The sequence below is a fragment of the Rhinolophus sinicus genome, linkage group LG13, assembly GCF_036562045.2.
Source record: "Rhinolophus sinicus isolate RSC01 linkage group LG13, ASM3656204v1, whole genome shotgun sequence".
Lineage (NCBI taxonomy): Eukaryota > Metazoa > Chordata > Mammalia > Chiroptera > Rhinolophidae > Rhinolophus > Rhinolophus sinicus.
In genome coordinates this window covers 57,356,434-57,384,284 of record NC_133762.1, presented here as the reverse complement: position 1 = coordinate 57,384,284, position 27,851 = coordinate 57,356,434, and the positions used below count along the sequence as shown (strand labels likewise).

Here is a 27,851-nt window from a genome sequence, read left to right as displayed (position 1 = left end):
AGGAGTGAGGTGCTATCTCATTGTGGTTTTATTTGCATTTCTCTGATGATTAGTGACATTGAGCATCGTTTCATATGTCAATTGGTCATATGTATGTCCTTTTTGGAGAAATGTCTATTCAGGTCCAATGCCCGTTTTTTTATTGGATTGTTTGTTTTTTTGGTGTTGAGTTCTATGACTTTCTTACGAATTTTAGATATTAACCCCTCATCACATGCATCATTGGCAAGTATCTCCTTCCATTCAATAGGATGTCTTTTTGTTTTGTTGTTGGTTTCCTTTGCTGTGCAAAAACTTTTTAGTTTGATGTAGTCCCATTTGTTTGTTTTTTCTTTTGTTTCCCTGGACCGAGAAGATATGTAAGTAAAAATATTACTAAGGGTAATGTCTGAGAGTTTACTTCCTATATTTTTTTCCAGGAGTTATGGTTTCCTGTCTTATAAGTCTTTAATTCATTTTGAGTTTATTCTTGTATATGGCATAAGAAGGTGGTTCATTTTCATTTGTTTGCATGTGTCTGTCCAGGTTACCTGGTAATTGAATAGACTGTCTTTACCCCATTGTAAATTATTGCCTCCTGAATGACCATATAGGCATGGATTTATTTCTGGGATCTCTGTTCTGTTCCATTGATCTACGTATCTGTTTTTATGCCAGTACCATGCTGTTTTGATTCCTATGGCCTTGTAGTATAATTTGGTATCAGGTAGCATCATGCCTCCAGCTTTGTTCTTTATTCTCAGGATTGCTGTGGCCATTCGGAGTCTTTTATGGTTCCATATAAATTTTAGGATTATTTGTTCTAGTTCAGAGAAAAATGCCTTGGTGTTTTGATAGGGATTGCACTGAATCTGTAGGTTGCTTTGGGTAGTATGGACATTTTAACTATATTAATTCTTCCTATGCATGAGCATGGTATGGTTTCCATTTATTTGTATCATTAATTTCTCTCTTCAATGTCAGAATTTTCTGAGTACAGAAAATTACTTCCTTGGTTAAATTTATTCCTGACTATTTTTTTTTTCAATTGTTGGGGATTGTTTTCTTAATTTCTCTTTTTGATAGTTCGTTACTAGAGTATAAAAATGCAACTGATTTCTGAATAGTAATTTATATCCTGCTACTTTACTAAATTCTTCAATCAGTTCTAATAGTTTTGGGTGAAATCTTTGGGGTTCTCTATATATAGTATTATGTCATCTGCAAATAACGACAGTTTTGCTTCTTCCTTTTCAATTTGGATGCTTTTGTTTCTTTTTCTTGTCTGATTGCTGTTCCTAGGACTTCCGGTACTATGTTGAATAAAAGTGGTGAAAGTTGGCGTCCTTGTCTTGTTCCTGATATCAAGGAGACTGCTTTTATCTTTTCCTCATGGATTATGATATTAGCTGTGGGATTGTCCAATATGGCCTTTATTATGTTGAGATATGGTCCCTCTATTCCCACTTTGCTGAGGGTTTGTATCACAAATGGATACTGGATTTTGTTGAACGCTTTTTCTGCATCTATTGAGATGACCATGTGATTTTTATTTTTCATTTTGTTAATGTGGTGTATCACATTATTTGATTTGCAAATATTGAACCAACCTTGCATACCAGGAATGAATCCCACTTGATCGTGGTGTATGATCTTTTTAATGTATTGCTGAATTCAGAAAATACTAATTTTGTTGAGGATTTTTGCATCTTTGTTCATTAGGGATATCAGCCTATAATTTTTTTTTTTTTGTAATGTCTTTGTCTGGTTTTGACATCAGGGTAATGGTGGCCTTGTAAAATGAGCTAGGAAGCCTTTCATCCTCTTGTATTTTTTGGAATAGTTTGAGGAGAATGGGTGTTAATTCTTCTTTGAATTTTGGTAAAATTCACTTGGGAGTCATCTGGTCCAGGCGTTTTGTTTTGGGAGCTTGTTGATTACTGACTTGGTTTCATTGGTAGTAATTGGTCTGTTCAGATTTTCTGTTTCTTCTTGATTCAACCTTGGAAGATTGTATGCTTCTAGGAATTTATCCATTTTTTCCAGATTGTTCAGTTCATTGGTGTATAGTTGCTTTTCGTATTTTTTTTTTTTTTTTTTTGTATTTCCGTGGTATCTGTTGTCACTTCTCTTTCATTTCTGATTTTATTTATTTATTTATTTATTCTCTCCTTTTTTTCTTAATGAGTCTGGTTAAAGGTTTCTCAATTTTGTTTATCTTTTAAAAAAACTGGCTCTTGGTTTTATTGATCTTTCCTGTTTTTCTTTTAGTCTCTATTTCTTTTATTTCTGCTGTGATCTTTATTATTTCCTTCTTTGTACTCACCTGGGGCTTTGTTTGCTGTTCTTTTTCCAGTTCCCTTAGGTGTAAAGTTAGACTCTTTATTTGAGATTTTTCTTGTACCTTGATGTGGGCCTGCATTGCTATGAATTTCCTTCTTAGGACTGCTTTCACTGTGTCCCATAGATTTTGGGTTGTTGCATTTTCATTTTCATTTGTTTCAAGGTATCTTTTGATTTCTTTCTTGATCTCATTGTTGACCCATTCATTATTCAGTAGCATGTTATTTAGCCTCCATGTGTTTGTGTGTTTTTCAGTTTTTTTCTTGTAATTGTTTTCTAATTTCATACCATTGTGGTCAGAGAAGACGCCTGATATGATTTCAGTCTTTTTAAATTTATTGAGACTTATTTTGAATCCTAACATGTGTTCTATCTTGGAAAATGTTCCATGTGCACTTGAAAAGAATGTATATTCTGCTGCTTTGGGTTGAAATCCTCTAAAAATATCGATTCATCTGTTCTAGTGTGTCATTTAAGGCTGCTGTTTCCACATTGATTTTCTGTCTGAAACATCTGTCCATTGGTGTCAGTAAGGTATTAAACTTCCCTACTGTGATTGTGTTACTGTTGATGTCTGCCTTTATGTCAGTCAATATTTGCTTTATATATTTAGGTGCTTCTATGTTGGGTGCATAGATGTTTACTAGGGTTATGTCTTTTTGTTGGATTGATCCCTTTATTATTATGTAATGTCCTTCTTTATCTCTTATTATAGTCTTCATGTTAAAGTCTGTTTTGTCCAATATAGGTATTGCTAACCCAGCTTTTTTCTCATTTCCATTTTCTTGAACTATCTTTTTCCATCCCTATACTTTAAGTCTATGTGTGTCCTTCGATCTGAGGTAGGTCTCTTGTAGAAAGCATATGCATGTGTCTTGTTTTCTTATCCATTCTACCCTATGTCTTTTGATTGGAGCATTTAATCAATTTATATTTAAAGTGATTATTGATAGGTACGTGGTTTTTGCCATTTTATTATTTATATTTTTGACCCTTTTTCCCCCTTCTTCTTAAAGCATTCCCTTTAACCTTTTTTGTAATACTGGTTTGGTGGTGGTGAACTCCTCTAGCTTTTCTTATCTGGAAAGCTCTTTATCTGTTCTTTGATTCTAAATGAGAACCTTGCTGGATAGAGTAATCTTGGTTGTAGTTCCTTGCTTTTCATCACATTGAGTATTTTGTGGCAATCACTTCTGGCCTACAAAGTTTCTGTTGATAAATCAGCTGATAGTCTTATGGGACCTCCTTTGTGTGTAACTAATTGCTTTTCTCTTGCTGCTTTTAAGATTCTCTCTTTGTCTTTAACCTTTTCCATTTTAATTATGATGTGTCTTGGTGTTGGCCTCTTTGGGTTCATCTTGTTTGGGACTCTCTGCACTTTCTGGGCTTGTATGTATATCTATTTTTTTCACCAGGTTAGGGAAGTGTTCAGTCACTATTTAGTCAAATAGGTTCTGCTCCCTCTCATCTTCTTCTGGTACTCCTATGATGTGAATGTTGTTACTCTTGATGTTTTCCCATAGGTCCCTTAAACTGTCTCCATTTTTTAATTCTTTTTCATTTTTGTTGTTCTGATTGTGTGTTTTCTGCTATGTTGTCTTCTAAATCGGTGATTCGATCCTCTGCTTCATCTAATCTGCTGTTGATTTCTTCTAGTATATTCTTCATTTCAATTACTGTATTCTTTATTTCTGACTGGTTCTTTTTTTTTTTTGGCTCTATGTCCTTTATGCTTACTGTCTCATTTTTGAAATTCTCACTAAGTTCTTTAAGCATTCTTATAACCAGTGTTTTAAACTCTGTCTCTGGTAGGTTGGTTGCCTCCATTTCTTTTAGTACTGTTTTTAGAGATTTTTCCTGTTCCTTTATTTGGGACATGTTTCATTGTTTCCTCATTCTGGCTGCCTCTCTATTTGTTTCTATGTATTAGGCAGATCTCCTATGTCTCAGTGTTTGCTGGGTGGCCTTATGTAGCATGTGTCCTATGGGGTCCAGTGGCACAATCTCCCTGATCTCCTCTGTGTGTGTTCCAGGAGTGTCCCTTGAGTGTGTTGTGTGTGTTCTCCTGTTACAGTTGAGCCTTGATTGCTTTGGCACATCAGTAGTTGGAATTGACTCCCAGACTGACTGACTGTGAGGACTGGCTACACCCACAGTGTATGAGCTGCTATGTGGGAGCTGACCCGTCAGAGGAGGCTTCACCCTGTAGGTTCTTGTGCCATGAGGTCCCCTTTTGGGTTTGCTGCTTGTGGGGCTAACCAGGTAGTACTCTGGTATGGTCTGAAACTTGCCTCTAGGTGTGTTGTTTCTGGTGTCTTTTGAGAGAGGCTCCCATGCAAGTCAATTTCAACCTTGCCTGTGACTGGCCCATGGCTACCTGGTAGGAGCTACAAAGCTATATGTTTTTGGCTGCTGCATGTGTTGGACCTGGAGGTATGTGGGAGTAGTCTTGCTGTGAACCGAGGCTGGCTGCCACCAGTAAGGCCTGGGGATGCTTATCTAAAGGCCCATTGCCCCCTAGGATTATTGCCACCTGCTGGTTGCCTGTACAGCTCTGCTGTTGAAAGCCTTCTTAGGTGCACGGGCTGGTCTAGTTGACCTGGTGTTGAGAGTTCCTTCAGCGATGAAGCACTAGCTGCGCAGGGCGGGGTCCTGGAGAGTCACAAGGTGTGGCCAGTGGCTTTTACAAGGTTAATGCAGATTCAGCTTTTGTGCCAGTGCCTGGCCTGTGACCACCTTGCAAAATGCCCTGAGAACACAGTGGCTAGCTGCTACTTGCCTTGGGCCTGCAGGTTCCCAAGAGCCACCCAAGAGAGGCTGCAGCCCTAGTTGTGGCTCACTGTCCACCACCAAAAGTTCCTTGGGTGACCTCGGGCAGTCCACTGCTATAAAAGGCTTCCACAGCTTTTCGGGCGGGGCCAGCCTCTCAGTAGCTGAAAGTGTTCTGGGTGATGCAGTACTACCTGTGCTGGATAGAGACCCAGGGTGTCATCAAGGTGATACGCATGTACAGGTTTTACCAGATCAGTAAAGTTTCAGATTTGGCCTTTTGGGGAAGGGTTTAACATAGAAATGATAGCGTCATCTTGTAGGCTACACGTGAGGCAGACTCTACACAGGAACAATGGCTGCTGTCCCTCCAACCCTTGTACCAAAGCCACACAACTCAGTCTTTACCTGTATGTCTCTGGCACCTCTTGAGTTGTCGCTCCTCCACTGGAGACCAGGTGATGTTTGCAAACAAGTGAGTTTGTGTGTGGGCCTTTTAAATGGGTGTCTGGGTTTCCAGCCACCTTCCATCTCACCGGGATGGGCAGATAGAGTCCTTGCTGATTTTCACTGCCAGATGTTTTGGGAACTCCTCTTCTAAACATAGGACCCCTGGACTGGGGAGCCTAGTATGGGGCTGGGAACCCTCCCTCTTCCAGGGGGTATCTTCTCCACCGAGGTGTTCCTCCTAGTGTTCAACCACTGTATGTGGGTTTGGGGTCAGCCTGTTTTCACCTCTCCAGCCCTCCTACCAGTCTCGATATGGCCTCTTCTTTATATCCTTAGTTATAAGGGTTCTTTCTGTTCAGCTAGTCTTCAGATGAGTCTTGAGGTTGATTGTTACATGATTTATTTGTAAGTTTAGTTTGATCCTGGGATGCAGTAGGCATAGATAGCATTTACCTAATTTGCCATCTTGAAAACTGAAATCCCTGTATTCTCTTTTAAATGTTTTTGCAAAAACTATAGGTACTTGATTTTATATTTATCCTGTGTGATCTTTATTTTTTAATTGAAGCTTTAGTTTATTTACATTTATTGCAATTACTGTATTTCTTTTATTTTATACTTTGTTATTGTCCCTTCTCAGTATTTTATTTTCTCCGTTTTCTTGCCTTCATTTTTACCCCTCTTTTTCTTTCTTTATTCCTTCCTCCCTTCTGTTCTTCCTTCCTACCATTCCTTTTTCCTTCCTTTCCTCTTTCCTCCTTTCTTCTTTCTTCCTTCCTTCCCCTCCTTTCTTTCCTTCCTTCCTTTTCTCTCTCTCTCTCTCTTTCCTCCCTTCCTCCCTCCCTCCTTTCTATCTTTTTTTTCTTTCTTTCAGATTAATTTTTTTTCACATTTCATTTACCTCTATTTTTTAGAAGTCATAGACACTCTCAGTTCTTTTAGAGATGTTACCTTAGAAATTTTAATATGCATGCTTAACTTACTAATTCTGAAGTTAATCTATCTTTACTCTCTTCCTGAACAATGCCAGTTTCTTAAAACATAAGCTTCTGATTTTGCTTCTACGTTACTATAAGCTGCTTCTTTCCTGTCTCGCTCCTCTACCTAACCTCTGAATGTTTGAGTGACTCGAGGCTTAGGACTGGTCCTCTTCTCACTCCGTGACTTTCTAGGTGCTCTTACTCATTTTAACCAGGCTTTAAATACCACCTACTAGCTGGTGACACTGAAGTTATTTACTTGGTCCCTTCTATGAACCCCTTATATATTCAGGTTTATATATAAAACTGCTTATGTGATATCTCAACTTGGATGCCTTAACATATCTAAACTTAACACAACCGTAACTGAACACTTGAGCCTGCCAACTGTCCCTCAAACTTTATCTCCGTGGCACCATTGTCTACCTAGATTTTCAATCCGGAAGCTTGAGAAAAATTCTTGATTTCTCCTTTTCCCATAATCCACCACATTCAATCCTTCAACAAGTATTGGCAATACCTTTTTTCCAAACCCTTTTTCTTTAGTGGAGAAAGCCAAATTTCTGTGGAGTTAAAAATGGAATAGAAGTATGTACAATATGGTCAGTCTTTCTTAGTTGTGTAGAAAAGTGACAATGAAATTAAGAGCTAGTAAATGTAGGTAAGCAAACAGACTGAAATATGATCAAGATTTCAAATAAATGGAGAAGAATTAACAGAGAATATTGTTAAAATTGTGAATGATAATAATTTAGAAAAAATAAGAAGTTTTTGTTATATAAATTGGAGTGGTATGACATATCATGATAGCAAACAGTACAAGAGAGTGTGTTAGAATACAGAATGAGAGTGAAGGTAGCATTGCCATTAGCCATAAAAGAATCTTGTTCGATAAAACTCATTTGGGATTATAAAGGACATACTTGGGATGCAGAGAATCTTCATAGACAGGAGCGCCAAGGCATGAGGAATAATTGAGAGTATTAGAATTGGAAGATGCTAAATGTGAATGTTAAATGATAAATGTCAAAGAGAGAAAATAGCATGGAAAAGCTATTACAAGCTAGTGTGGCTTAAAACTCAAAGCAGGTGAGAGTAGTTTAGATTGTAAAAACCATTTTATGGTCTCAAATGTTCTCCATAATGCAAACTAATACAGTGGTACCTCGGTTTTCGAACGTAATCTACGAGCTCTGAAACATTCAAAAACAGCCAACAGCTAGGCCTCAGGATCTTGCACTCAGGGGAAGCCGTGTGACATATTGGACTTCCGAGGCATGTTCGAAAACCGAAGCATTTACTTCTGGTTTACGGCATTCATAAACTAAAATGTTCGTCAACAGAGATGTTCGAAAACCGAGGTACTACTATACTTACAAAGTAATGCAGGTGTTCCTAGAAATGAGATATCTTTGTTCTTAACAAATTACATTTAACAAATAGGTTAATGGGTTGTTAAAAAAAAAAGTGTGTATTCATACACACACGCACGCAAAGGAAGAGAGGCTCTTAAAATGGTTAAAAAAATAGGATTTTTAAATATAATTTCAAGTTGTATAGATTTTAGTGGGTTGAACAGAGTCTGGGTTAAGCTAGGAAAAAATAAAGAGGTTTTTCGAAAGAACGTAGAGTACATACATGGGAATGTAGAGTACATGCAAACTAAGAATACAAAGTACATTTTCTAAATTGAGAATAAGCATAGGCATTAAGCAAGAGAAGAGATAAATTTAGTCAATTCTATACAGTAAGGAATGTCAAGGCCTAGAATCCTGTGGAACTCCTGTGTAATGTGGGTGTTGGAGAAACAAAAAAGGCCTGGCACACCTTGTAAACTGAGTTGCATCGCTTTCACTGTTGGAATTTTGGTAGAAGGCAACACAGTTTCCAAAGGGTTTTTAATATGCTTGTTCTGATGCAGTTAGTCTATTATGCTAATTTTAAAAGGTGAGAATCCAGTGAAACAGTGGTTTTAAAACCTTAAAATATATTGATTTTAGTTGTTGAATTATGTCGAATACAAAGGAACTTTCAGTATGGAGAACTGAGCAGTATGTCTAGTTTGAATGTGCTAGATGTGACCTCTTATTACAAAGAACAACATATACATATTACAACTAGCGTCTGGTTCCAAGTGGTGGTTTGAATCCCCTTTTTTTCCTGAAAGTGGGCAGATTTGGTAGCAAGTATTTTAATTTTATATATAAGCATTCAGAAAAAAATTATCAGGAATATGACTTTGATTATTCAAAGAAATAGTGGAGTATATCAATTTCAAAGAGAATTAACATTTCAAATTGATTTATAGTTGAGAAAGGTAATGTTTAAAGAACTGTGCAGCTCAGAGACTATTGTGTTTTCACATTGTTTAAAAGAAATAAACAGTGAAACTTATTTTGCAAGTTGTATTCAGAAATTCTTTATAATAAAATATAGGATTTGTCTTCTGTTTATGGTAGGTGTTGTGTATTTTATTATAAGGAAAACAATTACAAACTCAATTTCAAACAATTTTCTAAGATTCATGTTTTTTATTCTTCCTCAAAAATACCTTAAAGCAATAAAATTTAATAAAAAATTAGTTTCTGCAAAAATAAGTGATATGTGGGCTGTGACACAGATAATATACCATTTATTTAATTGAATATTTAATTAATAACCATTATCAATATTTCTGTTTGTCCTGAAAACTGGCCTATTGAGGGTACCTTATCTTTTTTCTAAGAAAGCATTCTGTTGCTGTATCTATAATTTTTTGCTACTTTGTAAAAAAGATTTAAAATATTTTGTCATTTGAAAATACCAAGAAAATTTGGTCATGGAATTGAATTTAAAACATTACATTGCATAAAAGTGTTCCTCCTTTCCCTTCTTTTTCAAAAGATGCATTGCCATTTGCTCCCTTGGGGTCTGGATATGTGAAGAACTTGCACAGTGTACAAGCCATCCTCAGCTGAAAGAGGCCATCAATGTGATAGGTGTCACTTTGAAGGTATTACCAATTTATGATGTACATTTGACATTAAGCTATTTTTCAGGTTTTCAACCAGTTTTCATTTGAATTGGCGCCACCTTTATTTTCCTTTACATTACCAAGAGGTTTTAATTGAGAAATTCCTTTACTGAGAGCCATGTTGAATGTTCTGTGAGGTTCCCAGGAGAGGCTACCAATGGCTGCTTCCCCACTGGCAGCTGCAGCCTTGCCACCCATGGCCTCAGCATTCTTGGACCAAGCCCAGTGGCCAAATTGGGTTCCTCTATTGGCTGGGCAGCTTCTGTGGCAAGCAGGACATCTGTCACCTGTTGGTGAGAATGACAAAAAAAAAAAAAAAGGGATTTTATGCCCAGGTCTCTTCGGCAAGATTGGGATAGACCTGACATCCCCGGTTAGTGGCCCTGAGTGCTAACTGTCCAGAGGGGCCTTGGGCACTTTAGGATGTCTTTCTTCCTTTCCTTTGTTAATGAGAAAAAGAGCTACCATTTACTGGGCAACTCACACTGGGCCAGAGTCATGGTAAAATCGCTAAATACTTTTGTTTACCTTCACAATGGCTCTGCAAGGTCGATGTTGCAATCCCTGTGTCATGCCCAAGGAAAGCAAGGCCCAGGGAAATCAGGTCAGGAGCCCACAGCCATACAGCATAAGTGATGGAACCAGCACTGAGAGCAGATCTGTGTGACATTAAAGACAAAACTCAGCTTTTATATGTGCTGTTAGGCTGCTTTCCAAACCAGAGCTCAAATCCCACTGGGTCCTTTCCTGGCTCCTGCTTACACATGATGGTAATACTTAGTGTTGCTGTTAGTACACCTCCAGAACCAGTGAGTTCCTAGCCCCTGCCGGGTACTATGCTGAGGGTTGGTGGAGGTTCTCAGTTATGGCGTAATTGTCCCTTTTTACAATGGAGGAACTGAGGTGTAGGAGAGTTAAGGAACTTTTTCCGGTCTCCAGAGCAACATTACCTGACTGAACCAAAGTTCAAATCCTGAACTGTCCATCTGACACCAGCGTCCAGGCTCTTGCCTCCCCTTCTGTGCTCCCTGCCACATGCTGATATAATAGTAACAGCAGTTGCAGCTGATGCTTGGGACATCATCACCAGGCCATCGACGGCCCCTGTGCCACCTTTTGTGTTTCAGCCCACAGGATAACCAGCCAGGGGTGTCCCCTGCCCATGGCTCAGCATCTGGCCCTCTGGTCTGGCCCCTGCCTTCCTTTGCAGCCTGATTTCATGGCAGCCATCCTCACCCACCCCTCTTCCTGGCCAAACTCGAAGCCTTCTGTTCCCTAAGTGTGCCCTCTGACCACCCCACTCTGTCATCTCGCCCTCCCCTTCTCTCCTCCACAACATTTGGGGTTGCCGATTATATCACAAGAGCTGGAAAAACACTTGCTGCTAATCCCTATGGAGAGGAGTGGAAAATTGATCAAACCAAGATACCACTTAGGAGTTCTTCCTCTGGCCTGAGCAGGGTGCTGACTCCTGACCTTTGTTATTGTGTTTAAGCCTTAGAACTACCCTATGAGGTAAAGGGTTATTGCCACCTCTCCTTCACAGATGAGGAAAATGAGTTTACTGGGAATGAAGGAGCTTGTCAGGGTCAAACCCAGGACACTCTGGACCCACATCTGGGCTTTTGCACAACTGTGGTGTGCAAGAGACTACCCCGATTCCCAAAGCCATGGAGAAATATTCTCATAGTAAAGTGAAAAAGTTGGATATCAATTGTATACCTATGTAGATTCTAAGTCATTTTTTAATATCTTATTTTTTCAATTTTAAAACTTTTTTCAAATTTTAATTAAATCCAGCAATGTATACTTAGTGTAATGTGGTTCCCCCACCCCTACCTATTTCCTAGCAAAGCTGTTAATAATTTGATGGTACCTTAGAATGAATAAGATGTACAGATATACATGTGTCTATATCTAGCCTTCTACCACATATGGTTCTGGGTAGTATAGAAGAGAGATGGAAATTTATAACAAGAGGATATGAGGGCTTATACCTTTTCTTTGTACTTACACAAATTTTCAAAATATTCTCTAATTTTTCTATAATTATGGGGGAAAACATAAGGCAACAGGAAAGAAAGAGTACCCTGTCAGGGGTGTCCTGGCACAGTGAGAGGAGGCCTGATCTGAGATCCCCCTCAGCCCCACCTGCTGCTCCTTCTCTTACCCCATCTCAGGGGACATCATGGAGTTTCTCCCCTCCTTGCCCCACTACCATTTCTAGTCACAGAGTCCTGAATGCCCTTCACTCTATTATACCTGCTGCCCTGGGGCCATCCTTCACATAGCTGGCTCCCTCTGCCAGTATCTGAGCCACTTGCACTACCACCCCACTGGCCCTAGTCTGGACCTCGCAGTCTGCCCTCCATTCTGCTGCCAAAGAGATCAGTCTACATACAGGCCTGACCATGTGACCCACAGACTAGAGTATTGGGCATGGCCTTTGGGGACATACAGAAATGGGTCCCTGCCTGCTCCATGACGCTGTCAATTCCTTCAGAGGAGCTATATCTCCCCTGTTCATCTTGTGCCTTATGCTTTTAATTCAATGCTGGCATGTTGTCAGTACTCCATGAATATGTATTGGGTGAGTGAGTGAGTGAGTATGATTTATTTCATCTCTACCATTCCACACAGTAATACCGCCCCACCTGCAGCCCTCAATGCCCGTGCTCTGTTGTCCACTGCCAGAAAGGAAACCCTCTGCATTCTTCCAGGCTCAGCTCATCTCTTCCCCTGTCCACAATGCCTTCTCTTGCCCCCTCTATCTCACGCCTCATCCCTCTCTGTCCGTAGCCCTTTGTCTTACCTGCCATAGGTCTCTTTCATCACTGTCCTCTTGTCTGTTTTCAGTTTCTGGAAGTGAGGATAGCCATGCCATCCTTGTTTCTACTCCATGAGTTGACTACTGTGATGCAGCAGAAACACACCCAGTGTCCACTCATATTCTTCCACTCCCTCCATGTTCCATCTTTACCTCAAACACACCATGCATTTCCCCTCGGGGCATTGCTAGGCATTAGAATAACAATGACCAACAAGATGCAGGAAAATAAATGAAAAAGAACAAGCAGACAAACATAAAAGATCAGCTCTGACAGCCCTTAATGCCATAAATAAACTATAACAGGGAGCAGTATGAAACTGAAGAGCTGGAGGGGGTGGGCTGCCACTTCTTTGGATGGGTATGGTGGCCTCACCAAGGAGATGACTTTTAGTGCCATGATGGCACTAAGACATGTGGCAGCATTAGCCAAATGCAGACCTAGAGAGCACGGACCAGGCAGACAAGGAGCATGTGTTAAGGTCCTGGGGCAGAAACAAACCAGAGTGTGGGATGAAAAGAGATGAGAATCAGGTCATCTAAGGCCCAGACTTTGAAGAGCCTCTTGAGTGCAGATGCCATCGCCCTTGTTTTACCTTACACTGGTCAGAAAAGGGTAGTCAGTAACTATTCTGTAGAATTAAAATGAATCACATTTCCCTCACCTTCCTTATCCCCTGCATTAGCCACTGAGCTGCTAAATGTATTGTTTGTGTGGTACCTATGGTCAACTGGTATGTGCTTCCTGTGACTTGGAGCTCCTGGTATGGAAATAACTAAGCGACATATCCAGAAATTTTCCCTGACAGGGACACAGAACCCGTGACAAACTTTTCTGCTCTAGTTACTGAGGTATGGATAGCAGTGTAGCCCAAGGTCCGGGACAGGGAGAGAAGGACAAGGTGTCGTCCTGCCTTTCATGAAGCCTTAGCCATCAGTCCTTTTAGGTGCTATCCCACAAGAAATGGAAGCAGCCAGAGACGTTGGACACATGCAGGCTCAGAGAACATGCTCAAAGTAATTGCTTACACCATAATTTGTGAATCATGTGCTCATACTCCCAGACTTTTCACATTCTTTATGTTACACATACATGTTGGTTAAGTTTAATTTCATAGGAAAGAAAGTCATTTGATCCATCCCTGCCTTTCTGTGTGTAAAATGCTGATAACATCTACCTCACAGAGCTGTTTGTGAAGATTTTTCAATGCTAAAATGAGTAAAAGTCTTATAAAAGGTTCACGCACAGGGGATACTCAATAATGCACTGCATTTTGATTTCCTCTAATAGTTAAAAATATGATTTATGTTATCTTAAGGCATTTGAAATTATGGTTTTAATTTCCAAATGATTAAATGATAGGTACTTGTTTCTATAGAATGTTACGTAAATTAATGCAGCTAGTAGTAGTCTAGACAGAGGCAGTTATTGAATGGTGATCATGTATAAGCTGTTTGGTAATAGGACACATGTTTTCACAAATTTAATGCAAAATAAGGAAATGATCTCTAATTGGAGCTGGAAAGAAGTACCTGTTTTGTTCCTTAGGAATGGTGTACATGTTAAGTTAGGTTATTTAGCTTGGAGATGTTTTCCTTTCATAGTTTCCTAACAAAGTCGTGGCTCAGGCAGCATGTGACGTTCTTCAGCTGCTGGTTTCCTACTGGGAGAAGCTTCAGATGTTTGAAACCCCTCTGCCTCTGAAAATTGCAGAAGTAAGTTTTTTTCCTGTAATGCTAAAATATAAGCATTTCCTTTTTATTATGTTTCATATTTAATTAATTATAGATACTCAAATAATTGTTAGAGAACTGACTATTAAATTGCCATATGAGACACTTGTTTTAAGATTGAATTGCACTGTTCTTCTCAGCTGTGATTTCAGGCACTATGTGAAGAAGCCACCACTGTTCCAGGGCAGAGTATTACACTTGGGTAGTTTGAAAGGCGGGTAGGACTGTAACAAAGAGACCTTTTGTAGATTGGGCTTCATTCATCCAGAGTAATTTGGATGGTGCCAACAAGGAGTAGGCAGCTGGTTATGATGCCCTCTGTGTGTGTGTGGCTGGGAGGGCGGACTGTTGTGTAAAATAGGAATCTCTCCCAGACTGAAGCCCATGCTTTCTGTCATCGCGTGATTACCCAGCTGTAATGAGATTACTGCTATAATACCCTCTGTGAAGGTAATTCGTAGAGCAGAGGGACAGAAGTAACAGGAAGAATCATCTCAGTGATAATATCCTGGAGGTTGGTTACATTTGGGGGTGCTTGCTTATACAGAAGCAGGTACCCTCACCCCTGTAGGTGCCTGGTGGTAAAAGCACATCCATTCTGCCAATTTTTATAGCTGTACTTTTTAAAACATGCCCTATTCTTTATACATCAGTTGTAACTGCAAGGAAATTTGGTTTGTCTCTGTGTGGTATTACCGGGAAAGAGTAATGTTGATTTATTTTCTCTCAGCCCTAGATAAATTTCACCAGTGAGATCACTTTGTTCTCTCAGAGATACGTGAAAAATCACAAATGATTTTCAACCATAAGTGACCTACAGTGAAATACTCGTAGAGCTTCGGACATAGGAATATAAGATGCTGCAAAATGTAAAGTTGGGATTTAGGGCAACGATGCAATTTATCATTTAAACAGGAATACCTTTGAAAATGAAAGAGGTGCTTTTACTCCAGGACAACAGGTGTAGACCTGGAGTAATTTATAAGAAAATTAAGTGGGAGCATTTTCATTTTTATTTTTGAAAGTATTTTTTTGCTTTCATCATGAAAAGTGTGGAGTCTGAAGATGGAAATTATATGACTACAGAGAGAAATATTCCTTTCTCTGGGGTTCCCAGTTTCACCACCAATAGAGTGGAGTGAAAATCGGGCATAGCCCCAATTGTCTTCTCCTGATTTTCAAGATAACACATGTCTCTAAACTGGCCCTTTGCTTTTTATCACCTTCCTCTAGTGAGTTGGCACCAAGCTGGGTTTAGTTGCAAGACCATCTTGGAACTCATCATATGGCTTCCAAAACTGTTACTATGCTCTACTTGATTGGGGATTTGTCTTTTATGCAGATCCTTGTGGCCACAATTGCTTTTCTTTTACCAAGTGCAGAGTACTCTTCAGTGGAAACAGATAAGAAGGTAGGTGGCACAATGGCTAAGTTTTCCCTAGAGTTTGCTTTTTTTAAAAATGTGAGACAGAATGATAAATAATACTACATATTTTATACCCTCTATAATACTCTTCTCTATTGGCCCTCCTGTGAACACCTCATTCATTCATCCTTTTTGCATTTGTGTGTCTATTGAATAATTACTGTTATGCAAGGACAGTTCTGTTATTTGTTATTACCCGTAGTGAAGTTTAAAAGACACAGTATAAGATAGCAGGCTTGTTTCCTCTTCCAGTTTATTGTGTCTTTGCTACTCTGCCTCCTGGACTGGTGCATGGCGTTGCCGGTGAATGCCCTTCTCCACCCAGTGACCACGGTGGCGCTGGACGAGCAGCCCTCATCCAGAGCCCCCTTGCTGGATTATATCTACAGGGTGAGTCCCCAACGGGGTCGCAGGGACGTAGCGTGTGGACTTAGCATCAGAGAAGTACCAAAATATGTTTCATACATTTACTTATTTATCTATGTTCTTCTGAAAAGGGCAGGGGAGGGTGAAAGAAACAAAAACTTAAGGAGTGAAAAAAGAACAGATATAATTGTAGAGAAGCAATGATTGCCAAGTGAAAGATGCACACATTTATACATGAATGTCCTCTCTAAACAACTGCAGTTTGATCATGATTCCCCATTTTTCATGGAACATGGTCTATGTCTACTTAATTTTAAAAAGAACTGTTTATATTGTAGGAATATCCACAGTCTTCGTTTGACAAAATCTGTTTTTCCAAAGAAGAAAAAAGTATAATGGTCTTTGTAATCTCTTTGCTTTAAAAGATATTAATGAAATATATCACATCAAAATAATTAGCCTCATAATTTTTATAGTACTTAAAATATTTGAATTTCACCCTCTACTGATGACTAGGTGTAGTGGTTTGCTCTGGACGCTTTATACTATCCTTCTGTATAGGCCTTGCAGTCTATCCTTATTTATTTATTTAGCATTTGTGTGCCCACTGAATAATTACTATTACGTAGAGACAATTCTGGTTTTCATTCTTTTTTTAGTAACAAACCTTTAATAACACATAGTTAAAAGATTCCAAATCATTAACTGATTACTGTGTTGTGTTATTTTAAAATGTATTAAATTAAAAAATAAAAAACACTAATCATGGTTGAAATTCTACTAAAAAGTAATGTGGACTTTTAAATGGTTTCTTCAGTGGTCAAAAATTTCAATAACAATGTTAGGATTAATTAGTTACTTCTGTCATCCTTGTGGTTTATAAGCCTATATAAAGTTTGGCTTGACCAATTAAAGTAGCCACAATCATTTAAATTTATCTCATTTCTAATATTTCTTTTCTTAAAAGATTTCTCTTAAAATTGCTTTACCAATATAGAAGTCACCTCATAGTTAACATGATTCACAAATTTATTGAATAACTCTTTATCGTACTTCTAAAGGAAACTTTCTATTGAAGTTTAAGTCCATCCAAAAAATTGCATCAATCATAAGTGAGAGCTTGATGAATTTTCACAAAGTGAGCATACCTGTGAAACCAAATGCCAGCTCTAGAAACAACACATTCCTAGCATCCCAGAAGCCCCACTGTGCCTCCACCTAGTCCCTACCCCCATACAACATGCCAGGGATAACCACTATCCTGTCACAGCATAGATTTGTTTTGTCTATTTTAGAACTTTATATAGATGGAAGCATACAGTATGTCCTAGTTACAGATTTCTCACTCTCATTGCTATTTAGTATTACACAGTGAGAATAAACCACAATTTATTTATCTATTCTACTGTTGATGGAAATTTAGGTAGTTTAGTGTTTGGGGCCATAAAAAGAAAGTTCTGTGAACATTCTGTTCTAGTATGTTCTTTGGTACATGTATGTATGCGTTTCTATTGGGTGTATACCTAGGAATGGAGTTGCTGGAATACAGATGTTCTGCTTTAGTAGTGAACACTAAATAATTTTCCAGAATGGTTGTGCTAATTTACACTGTCACCAGCTGAGAGTTGCAGCTGCTCCACAGTCTTGCTAACACTTTGCTACCTAGTATGTATGCAGTGGTACTGCATTGTGGTTTTAATTTGCATTTCTTATTTTTATGGCATTTGACTAATAGAAATTAATTCTCTCAATGACAGAAGCTCAATTTTCATATTATTAAGAAAGTTACCATAATTTTACTACACTGCTTTTCTGCTTGAAAGAGGATATATCCGGGTGGCTGTCTTCTGTTGACTACAGTTCTTGGTACTTTTTACCCTTATACAAAGGTTGCATACCCCTAAATCCTTCTCCAGTCCCCAAGAGGCCACTCAAGTAGAAGGGACTAAACAGGAAGATGTGCAGCCTGACCACATGGCCTCCTGCCATGTGGACAAATCCAAGCTAGTCATCTAAAAGTGAATTGACTTTGTATAAGCACATTGAGTCCAAAGATACCTCTTTAATTTCTAAAGTATAACCTTGATTTTCATAAAAATTAATTTTTAAAATTTATTATCTTGAATTTCTGATCAGGAAGTAAAATTTAGTACAGTTATTATTAGCTCATTTATACATTTTGGCATACATAAGATGATTTGCTTTTGCATGGCTTATGGATCTTCAGTCACCAATAATTGGTAAATAACCAGTAAGCTTTTAGGAAACTGATCTTGTAAAAATAAGAATACTTTTAAAATTTGTGTTAAATTTACTTCATTAATCATACTTTAAAAAATTGTATTAAATTAGCCCTTCCAATTCTTGGGGTAGTGAGTTATACCAATTCAAGTTCATGAACGGTTTATGAAGTATGCTGTCTGTGCTTATTGCCTTCACTCTACCCGCCACCATGGGTGGTGGTTGTTCATCTTGTGGTTTATCCCACAGCTAGTCTTCATCTCCTGTTTTAGTTTCTTCTACTTGTGTTGCCTCTGGTGGACTGATGGAGCAGGACTTAGGTGTGTGCAACCGCACAGAATGGTGAAATATAGGCACTTTTTCACTTTTGCTTTTGTTTTGCCTTGAGAATATATTTATTGGCATTGATGTGAAAAGAGCAAAAGAAACTTGCTAATAGCAAGAATATATTTTAGAATGGAAAGGATTTGATGTTTTCAAGTATTACCAAGCAGGAGACGTACTTCCTAAGTGCTGTTGTAGTTTGACAAATTGTCAAGGGACAGGTTAGTGATATCTATGGCACACATTCCCTTCTGTTTTTCACAGGTTCTGCACTGCTGTGTTTGTGGCTCAAACACATATACCCAACAGAGTCACTACACATTGACCCTGGCTGACCTTTCATCCTCAGATTACGACCCTTTCCTGCCATTGGCAAATGTGAAGAATTCTGAGCCAGTCCAGTATCATTCATCAGCAGAACTGGGCAACCTGCTTACTGTTGAAGAGGGTGAGATTCTTCAGAATATTAATTCTTGTAGGCAGGAAAAGAAAAAAATTATAGCCTTTTATTCATGCTTGCTGTATGTGTGTGTGTTTTTTTTAATATAACTGTTAAAATCCTGATTTCCAGAGTCCTCTGTGATAGCAAATTCTTCCTTCCTTGTTTCTTCTCTTTTTGTCTGTTTCTTCTCCTTCCCTTTCTTTTCCCACCTTAGGTGAATTTTGTATTATTGAGTAGCTATATGTCTCAGACTCATGGGACCCACAAAAACAGTTTATTTTATATCCCCAAGGAGCTTTACATCTAATGGGAGAGACAGGATTAATGCAGAAGGACTCATTTGTGGAATAGCACCACAGGGGCTTCCCATGGAGAAGGACTTAAGCCAGACTTAGAAGGATGGACAGACTTTGAAAGGAGCTGGTACATTGTTCCAGACTAAGAGCATCATGAAGAGAGAGATGGAAATTTGCATGCCACAGTTTGAGGATTGCTCTGTTCACAGCAAAGGGGCTATTTTAGAGTGTGTGGGTATCCTAAGGACTCCTCAACCACCCTTCTCTCCAAAATAATAGGAACCTATCCCTGGAATGTGAGTCAAAATGTGGGTGTGTCGTCCATACATATATCTGATAAAATTGCATAGAAATACACACACACAAATGAGTGCCTATAAAACTCGTGAACTCTGAATATTGATGAATTGTTTCAATGTGAGTTTCCTGACTGTGCTATGGTACTATAGCTATGTAAGATGTTGCCATTGGGATGAAGGATATTTGGAATATCTCTGTATTATTTCTTACAAGTGCATGTGAATCTTCAATTGTTTCAAAATTAAAAGTTTAAAAATAAAAGTGGGTGTGGAGACCCAAGAATGGAACCCTGGGGGTAAAAACATCCGTAAAGAAAAAGGAACCAGAGAATGTCACCAGAAAATGGGAAAAGAACCAAGAAAGAATCATTTCTAGGAAATCGAAGGAAGAGGGCAGATAAGGAGCCGAGGAAGGTCAGCAGTGGTAGGTCTTCAGAAAGCCCAGGGAGGGTGAGAACAGAACAGGAGTCATTTTCTTTCCCAGCTGAATGTTTGGTTGTGGGTTTTGCTGTGTACTTTGGGCAGAATAATTGGTCTTGGCCAGATAGCATGAGCAGGTGACCTGGGGGATGATCATCCAGAATTCCGAGACAGATGCATTTTATGGAGCTTTTGGTGGGGAAAGGAAGGGCACAGCAGGCATTAGCTGGGTGAGGGCCTGGGGTTTGGGGCTGTGCTTGTGAGATTGCAGAGTCCGGAGTGTGGTTCAGGATGAGAGAAATGGGTGGGTGCGGTGTGGATGAAGAGGACAGGAGTTGGGACACCAGTCAGGAACAAGCGCTCTGGAACCATCCAGTCTTTATTTTAGCTCCATTTTATAGATGAGCAAATTGAGGTGAAGGGTATATAAATCAGAAGTGATGGAGGTGGATTTTCAATTTAAAATTTAATCACTGAGTTCCTAAAACATCATTTTATTTACTCTGATATTTTGCAAGAGTACAGTAGACTCATTTTGACTTGTGTTGAGGGTGGACACTATGTGGTACATTTACATGTTGTCTTCTTGTTGCCCTCCATTTGCTTAATCATTTAGTTGTCTTTTTCTGGAGTCACTGTTCTTTTAAACTGTAATTTTTTCTTGACTTTTTCCCCACAGTTATAAATTCAAACTGTATTTTTTAAAAAAATAATATTACCCTTGATCTGTTTTCTTTGTTTCCTACCTTGTAGTCCATGTCTCATAAGAAAATTAACTTTTTCCTAAAGTCATTAATTTACCTTCACCCCACGTGGCTATCCCAAAAATAGGTTCACTGCTATTATGACTCATCACTTGATAATAGCAGAAGATTTATAGGTTAGTGAAAAAGGAGAAACCTGAAAATGCACGTTTATATTTTGGAACCATTTTTATTTCAGTGTACAACACTCTGACTTGAATATTCATTCTCCAGAATGTGTTATGCAAACTTGTCCTAACATAGTTCTGGGATGCTAAAAATAATTGTTTAAACTTCTATGACAAAAAGGTTTTAATATTCACTAACACTTTAACTAAAAAAGCAAAGAAGCTTAGAAGCATGTTGGCACACACAGACACTCTTGCTGAGGACTACACCTTGCTAACAATAATGAGGACCGATAAAGATGATAACTTAGGTATTTTAAGTTAAATAAAATGTGCTCATAGTTGAAGGTTGTTTTTTTACACTTAATGTCATAATTCATTCATAACCAAACTATTTCTACTCAGATAATGTTTCTGATAAGCAATATTTTATCTGTTATTTTCAAATGATTTTTTTATAGACCGTCACCTACTATTTGATGTAATTACTACTTTCAAATAGTTACAATTAAGAAGCACATTCAACTACCTACTGAGGTAACTGCTGACCCAGCTCAAAGAAAAGCCATTAATTTCATGTACAATAAATAGCCTGTGTTCAAATTTCTCATCATTAATACCTAAATGCTTAAAAAGAAGGGAGGGGGCCGGCCCGGTGGCTCAGGTGGTTAGAGCTCCATGCTCCTAACTCCGAAGGCTGCCGGTTCGATTCCCACATGGGCCACTGGGCTCCCAACCACAAGGTTGCCAGTTCAATTCCTCGAGTCCCGCAAGGGATGGTGGGCAGCACTCCCTGCAACTAAGATTGAACACGGCACCTTGAGCTGAGCAGCTGCTGAGCTCCCAAATAGCTCAGTTGGTTGGAGCGCGTCCTCTCAACCACAAGGTTGCCGGTTCAACTCCCACAACGGATGGTGGGCTATGCCCCCTGCAACTAGCAACGGCAACTGGACCTGGAGCTGAGCTGCGCCCTCCACAACTAAGACTGAAAGGGCAACAACTTGAAGCTGAATGGCACCCTCCACAACTGAGACTGAAAGGACAACTTAACCTGGAAAAAAGGCCTGGAAGTACACACTGTTCCCCAATAAAGTCCTGTTCCCCTTCCCCAATAAAAATCTTTAAAAAAAAAAAAAAAACAGAAGGGAGAGGAAAAGCCTTAAAAAAAAAAAAAAAAAAGTTAAAGGAATACCTAAAATTGCTGCTTTTATATTTCATCTATAAATTTAGAAAAATAAAATATTTAGAATATATTTTTTTCATAATTTGTGGAAGTCATGAGCTTAGTTTTTTCATTAATGGAGCCTAGGTTTCCTTTTTATTTTTCAGGGCATGCCCATGCAGTTGATTCAGCTGAAGTCTGCCAGGGAAGAGCAATTCTCATTTTATAAATGTTCCCTTTCCTTACTTTTCAGTACCAAAGATATTTGGGCTTTTAATTGGGTGTGTCATGGTTTATGACTTGGTTAGTGTGACTCCAGGTTAAGTTCCCATTGTAGAATTAAAACATGTTTATTAAAATACAAATTTATATTTATCACAAATTGAAAGCACAACCTTTGTAAGTAAAACGAGAGGAAAGTTGCTTTTCCAGTTGTTATTTTCTGCCCTGGGCTTTATCAAATTGGACCTTTATGGTTAGTTTCATAGCCTGCTCTACCATGTCATCACCATGTAGTGTCTTATGTTATGACTCCTGAGCTCCCAGCTGGCTGTACCTTTGTGGTTTGGGGCACTAACATTTCTGATGGAGTGTATATTTATATGAAATGATAAGCATGAATAAAAGCATTTGTAACTTTTGGAAAACTTAATATGGACGCAAAAGCAAATCAAGGGAATTAGTTAAGATATTTTAAATTTTCAGCTGTATGAAAATCATGCATACCTCTATGAGGATCAGGAAGAAGAGTTCAATTTCAGAGACAAGTATAGATGACCTCCTTTGCTTCTAAAAATGAAGTTTAATGTGAAATTTTTATTTTTCATTCTTGAATACAGATGATTTCTTGTTTATTGAAAACAAAAAAAAATAGGAAGAAAATTCAGGACAAACTTGTTCTCTTCAGTCATCACACAGAATTTCTTAGATTGTAGAATTTGTTTCTTTCTAGGATTTATACATCATAAAATTGATGTTTTATAAGTAAGTCAGTTGGATTTTTAATGTCTGAAAGGGAGGATCTTTAGCATGAAAAATTAATTTTCATGTTGTGAATTTAGAAAACAAGTATTTCCTAAACATTTAAGCCCAAATTATAAATCTTAGTTTATTTAAATATCTAGTGATTTTTTTTTTGTTAAAAGTAAAAGGTGTCATTTTAACATGTTCCTAGAATAATGTACAACTTTTTAAATAAATATGGTAGGTTAAAATCCCCCTAACTACTCTCAAGCTTAAGTAGTCATTTCAATCCATATTTATGGGTTTAGTTTATCTGCTTTGCCCTTATACTGCAAACATTTTATAAGGCACAGTCTTAGATGCTATTTTCAAAATCTTTCTGTACATTTTGAAGTCTTAAAAATTTTGTAAATCATTTGCTCTCGGGTATTAAATTAACTATAAATTCAGTTAAAACATTCTCAGTATTTCCATGAATTATTAATACATCAGATTTTGTTAAATATTTCAAATGCCCTAACAACAAAATTAAAATTTTACAATGATCTTAAAGCAGATTACTTAAAATATGCTTAAGCTGTCACAGGTTGGATTCATTTCCTTATGGATGTATACCTTTACCCCACTGAAGGGAACAAGGTAACCTCTCTGGCCCACCATCTACCTGCCCCCAGCTTCTAGCCCCCAACCATCCAGCTCTGCCGTCCTCTCCAACTGTAGATTTTGACATCCCAGAGCTCTGAAACCACCTCCTTTTTTAAGGACAGCAACATTTCTCTTGTCTTTTGCTCTATCTACATATTTTTTAATGTCCCTTTCAGAATGAAATCTTCATGTAAGTTGATTCTTTTAGCAGTCTATTTAAAATGTGCTTTTAAATTCACATAGACTTAGTGTCAAAAAAGAAGATAGGTGAAAAGTTTCCCTGACTGAAAAAAAATCAAACATTCTAAGTACAGATTGAAATTGATGATGTTCAGTCTTAATCTTCATTTGCCACTATCTTTATTTCTTTACTGCTGTTCACAGAGAGGAAGAGACGAAGTTTGGAGCTGATCCCTCTGACTGCCCGAATGGTGATGGCCCACCTGGTGAATCACCTGGGACACTTCCCCCTCTGTGGGGGCCCTGCCGTGCTGCACAGCCTGGTCAGTGAGAACCATGACAACCTGCACGCGGAAGCCACTGAGCTCTCCTCCGAGGTGTTCAGGAGCCCAAATCTGCAGCTGTTTGTATTCAATGACAGCACCCTCATCTCCTACCTTCAGATACCCACGGAAGGACCGGGAGGCGGCTCACTAGTGGGTGCCCTCTCTGATGTGAGAGTAATTGTGAGGGATATCTCAGGGAAGTACTCTTGGGATGGGAAGGTTTTATATGGACCTTTGGAAGTCTGCTTATCACCCAACAGCAGAAATCCTTCATTTCTGATCTCGGGCTGGCATCATCAAACCTTTGGATCTCAGAGAGAGTTTTCTCAAATTGAGGAGGCAGATGATGTCCTCGACAAATTACTTGAAAACATTGGCCACACAAGTCCTGAATGCCTTTTACCATCCCAGCTAAATCTAAATGAGCCTTCCCCACCCCCATGTGGAATGAACCGTGATCAAGAAAAGGAAATCATCGAGGTCATTTTACGCCAGAACGCACAAGAAGACGAGTATGTTCAGAGGAGTAACTCTGATTCAACCATGAGAGTCACCAGCCAAGAGCAGCCCTCACCGGTGGAGCCCCAAGGACCCTTTTATTTTTGCAGGTTGTTGCTTGATGACTTGGGAATGAATTCTTGGGACAGAAGGTAACAATCCACTCTAGAGCTTCAATTATCTTGCCATTATTTTTGTGTGATTGTTCTGTTTTTATCATTTTAGGGTTGAGGAAACAGAGAATAGAAATGGATATTTTTCTCTATTTCAGCATTTACAGCTTATTTTTTTGCTGCTAAATTAAAGCTAGAAACTGTACTGTACTGATTGCACAGATTATTTCCAAACATCTGTTGTATATTTTAAAGGGTATCAAACATTTTCCATGTGTTTTAATTATTGCTCTGGCCATTATTGTTTCTGCCTTGTAAAGATGCAGTTGGACTACAAAGATGAAGAAGCCAGTTTACTTAGCTGTTGAGGGAGGTAGACTTGATACATACAACTCCAATGAAAGATAGTATGACACAGGAGTTCAAGAGGAACCGTTAAATCCAATGGGAAGTGTGGTGCAGTGGAGAAGACTTCATGGATGGGGGTGAATGTGAGCTGGACCCAGATAGTGGAGTGGAGTTTTAAAGGACAGAGATGGGGGAAAAGAGATTCATAGCAGAGCCAACAGTGAAAACAGAGACACAGGCACCTATATACAAGTCACACATTCATTTACCACAGAGCCATCCAGTGTCAGTTGGTAGTAATGGGATTAGTAGGATTTTGATACCTTTGAGTGTCTCAAGGAGAGTGGAGTTTATTCTGTAGGCTTCAATTGCAGATCTTTTGTGAATGAGGTAGGCAATGGTTGGGTAAAGTGGTGGTTGGATGAATAATAGGTAATTGATTGACTGAAAAGGGCAAAATTATTCTGTGATCACATGACTTTTCTTCCTTCCCTTTTTCTTTATAGGAAGAATTTCCATCTGTTGAAGAAAAATTCAAAATTATTGAGAGAGCTCAAAAATCTAGACTCCCGTCAGTGGTACGTGAAAGTGTGTCAAACCACTTTATTCCTGTCTATCTTTGTGTGTGTGTAGATGACAAATACAGCTGCAGAAACGGCTACACCTGCAGAGACACCCAAGGGTAGTTTTGTAACATAGAATCTGGTGACGTTGCACATGCCATCCTTTTGGTATTTTTACCCTTGAGAAATAAACTTACATGTTTGCTACACTAAAAGGTCAGTGCTCCCACCTAATCTGTGCCTTTGATTGAGGGCCTTTCATGTGGCAGCCAGTGGACATTCATTCTCATTTCATCTCTGCGGCTACCTCTTTTTCCGGTAAGGAACAGAGCCTTACCTGCCGATGATTATCGCACAGTCTGTGTTGTTTGAAGCAAGTGAGTCTGACTTCTTAACCTGTGCTGTGTGCCCATGCATTGACATTCTATAGTTTCTCCTCTACGGTGCTGGCAAGGTTAAAATCAGTGTGTTGTAATTAGTAACTTCTTAATAGTAAGCCTTCTTCTCCAAAGCTTAGTTAGATCTACCCCTTTTTTGTACAATCTTAGAAGCAATTCTAAAGATGGGCTCACAACTAGTTTTTGATTTAGGGAAATGTGTGCTTCCAAAAACATCTCAGTGAAGTAAGAGTGTTGTACTTGGTACATAACAAGTGTTCAAAAGTCTTGAACAAACTGCTTACTTAATCTTTAGTTTTTGAAAAATTCATTTACAAAAAATAGCTTTTGTTCCCTGTTTTATTCCCCGTAGGAATATCATTAGATCGCTCATTAGAGTTGAAAAAACCGAAGCCATTATTCCTCACATTGCCCTTCATCATATTCAGTTTCCCAGTGGTCGTTGTGCTTCTTTTTCTCTAGAGGAATAGAGATCAAATTCTCTGTGGAAATTTTGAGAGGCATTTCTTCTGAAGGACTCAGGGATTCACTTTTCTCTCCCTCTTGCCCAACAATATTAAACAAGCAGTCACTTGGGTTCCAAATTCAGCTTTTCACGCATGTGCTGAATTATTCTGTGCTTCCTAGTATTAAGTGAATATGTTGGTATCTTGTAATTGTGGCCAATTTGTTGAGTGTTAATGCACGTTAGTTGCATGAGGTACAATTGAATTAACTCCCTGGGGTGCTATTGCAGTAAAATACGGCTTTGGAAAGCTGATTGGCAAATCCTCTGCCCGTTGATTAAACTTCACTTAAAACCCCAACTCCTGGATTTAGTATCTTCTTGACATCTAAAAATGTATCAACTTATTTTACGATAAAGGGTGTTTTCAAGGTTTTTTTAAAAAAAATGGAAATAAATCAGGAACTCTTTAGTTATAAGAAATCTAGACTATCTCATGTGTTGGTCTGTTAGCAGATAACATACCTTGTCCCTCAATTTTCAATTAGGATATTTCTATTTATTTCTGATGCCAATTTATCTCCCTGCCATCAAGGCATAGTTCCTGCTTAACATGTTCTTAGGAAAAGTAGAGGCTATTTTGCAACTATCATCTATATACCATGAAGCTGACAAAGATGTAAATGATGTGCCAACTGTACCGACCAATTACACTGAGCTCCCCTTTTAAATATTAATGCTTCTTGCCACTGCATGGTAAGGTGAAAGTTAAAATCATGTTTCTTCTTCGTTTGGCTTTTAAATGTGATAGCACAAGAAAACTAAGCTCTTCTGGTCTATTCCTAATAAGAAAGAAAAAACACATTCTAATCAGAAAGCGGAAATGGTTGGTTTTATGTATGTGTGTTCCTGAATTACCTGCTCCTTCATGCAGTCGCCATGCAGCTTATGGATATGAAGTGCTGTTGATGTTGCTAATTATCATTTCAAAAGCCTGGCTCTAATAAGGCCAGACACAGTGTCTGCATCCTAGCAGGCTCTCTGCGGTGCTAACATTTCGGAGGACGTGAAATTTGATGAATGTTTACAGCTAAAGGTCACCTTTCCTCACACCTACATCAGTCAGGCAGTCACTGGGACTTAGCTCTCTTATGCTTCCACATTGAATTAATGAAGATTTAAGGACCTGTGAGTAGCTACAATGTAAAAAGCTTGGACTTTAAGGAGAATAAATCGAAACATTTCAGATAAACCTGAGATTGTTTTTATGTATATAAAGTATATAGAATAGAGAAAATTAAATGCTGAGGACTTTTAAATATATAGAGAGAGCTGCCGAAAGAAATGGAGTAACTATACTTTTTTTTCTTCATTTGTTGGAAGAGACAGTCTTTCAGGTTATAGGTTATGATCTCTATTATCATCTGACC

General features: G+C 38.6%; 1 protein-coding gene across 5 annotated transcripts in view; it reads left to right on the top strand.

Annotated features, from left to right (window-relative positions):
• RALGAPA2 (Ral GTPase activating protein catalytic subunit alpha 2) overlaps nt 1-27,851 on the top strand; it is a 332,722-nt gene that overhangs the window by 192,656 nt on the left and 112,215 nt on the right. For 4 of the 5 annotated variants that reach the window (XM_019712535.2, XM_019712536.2, XM_019712540.2 and 1 more), the window contains 7 exons: nt 9,405-9,513; nt 13,967-14,077; nt 15,438-15,506; nt 15,774-15,911; nt 18,717-18,900; nt 23,935-24,706; nt 25,522-25,593. In XM_019712535.2, the coding sequence (XP_019568094.2) occupies nt 9,405-9,513; nt 13,967-14,077; nt 15,438-15,506; nt 15,774-15,911; nt 18,717-18,900; nt 23,935-24,706; nt 25,522-25,593 (1,455 nt within the window). The remainder of the gene's footprint in view (nt 1-9,404; nt 9,514-13,966; nt 14,078-15,437; nt 15,507-15,773; nt 15,912-18,716; nt 18,901-23,934; nt 24,707-25,521; nt 25,594-27,851) is intronic. The other variant, XM_019712539.2, reaches the window with a different exon arrangement.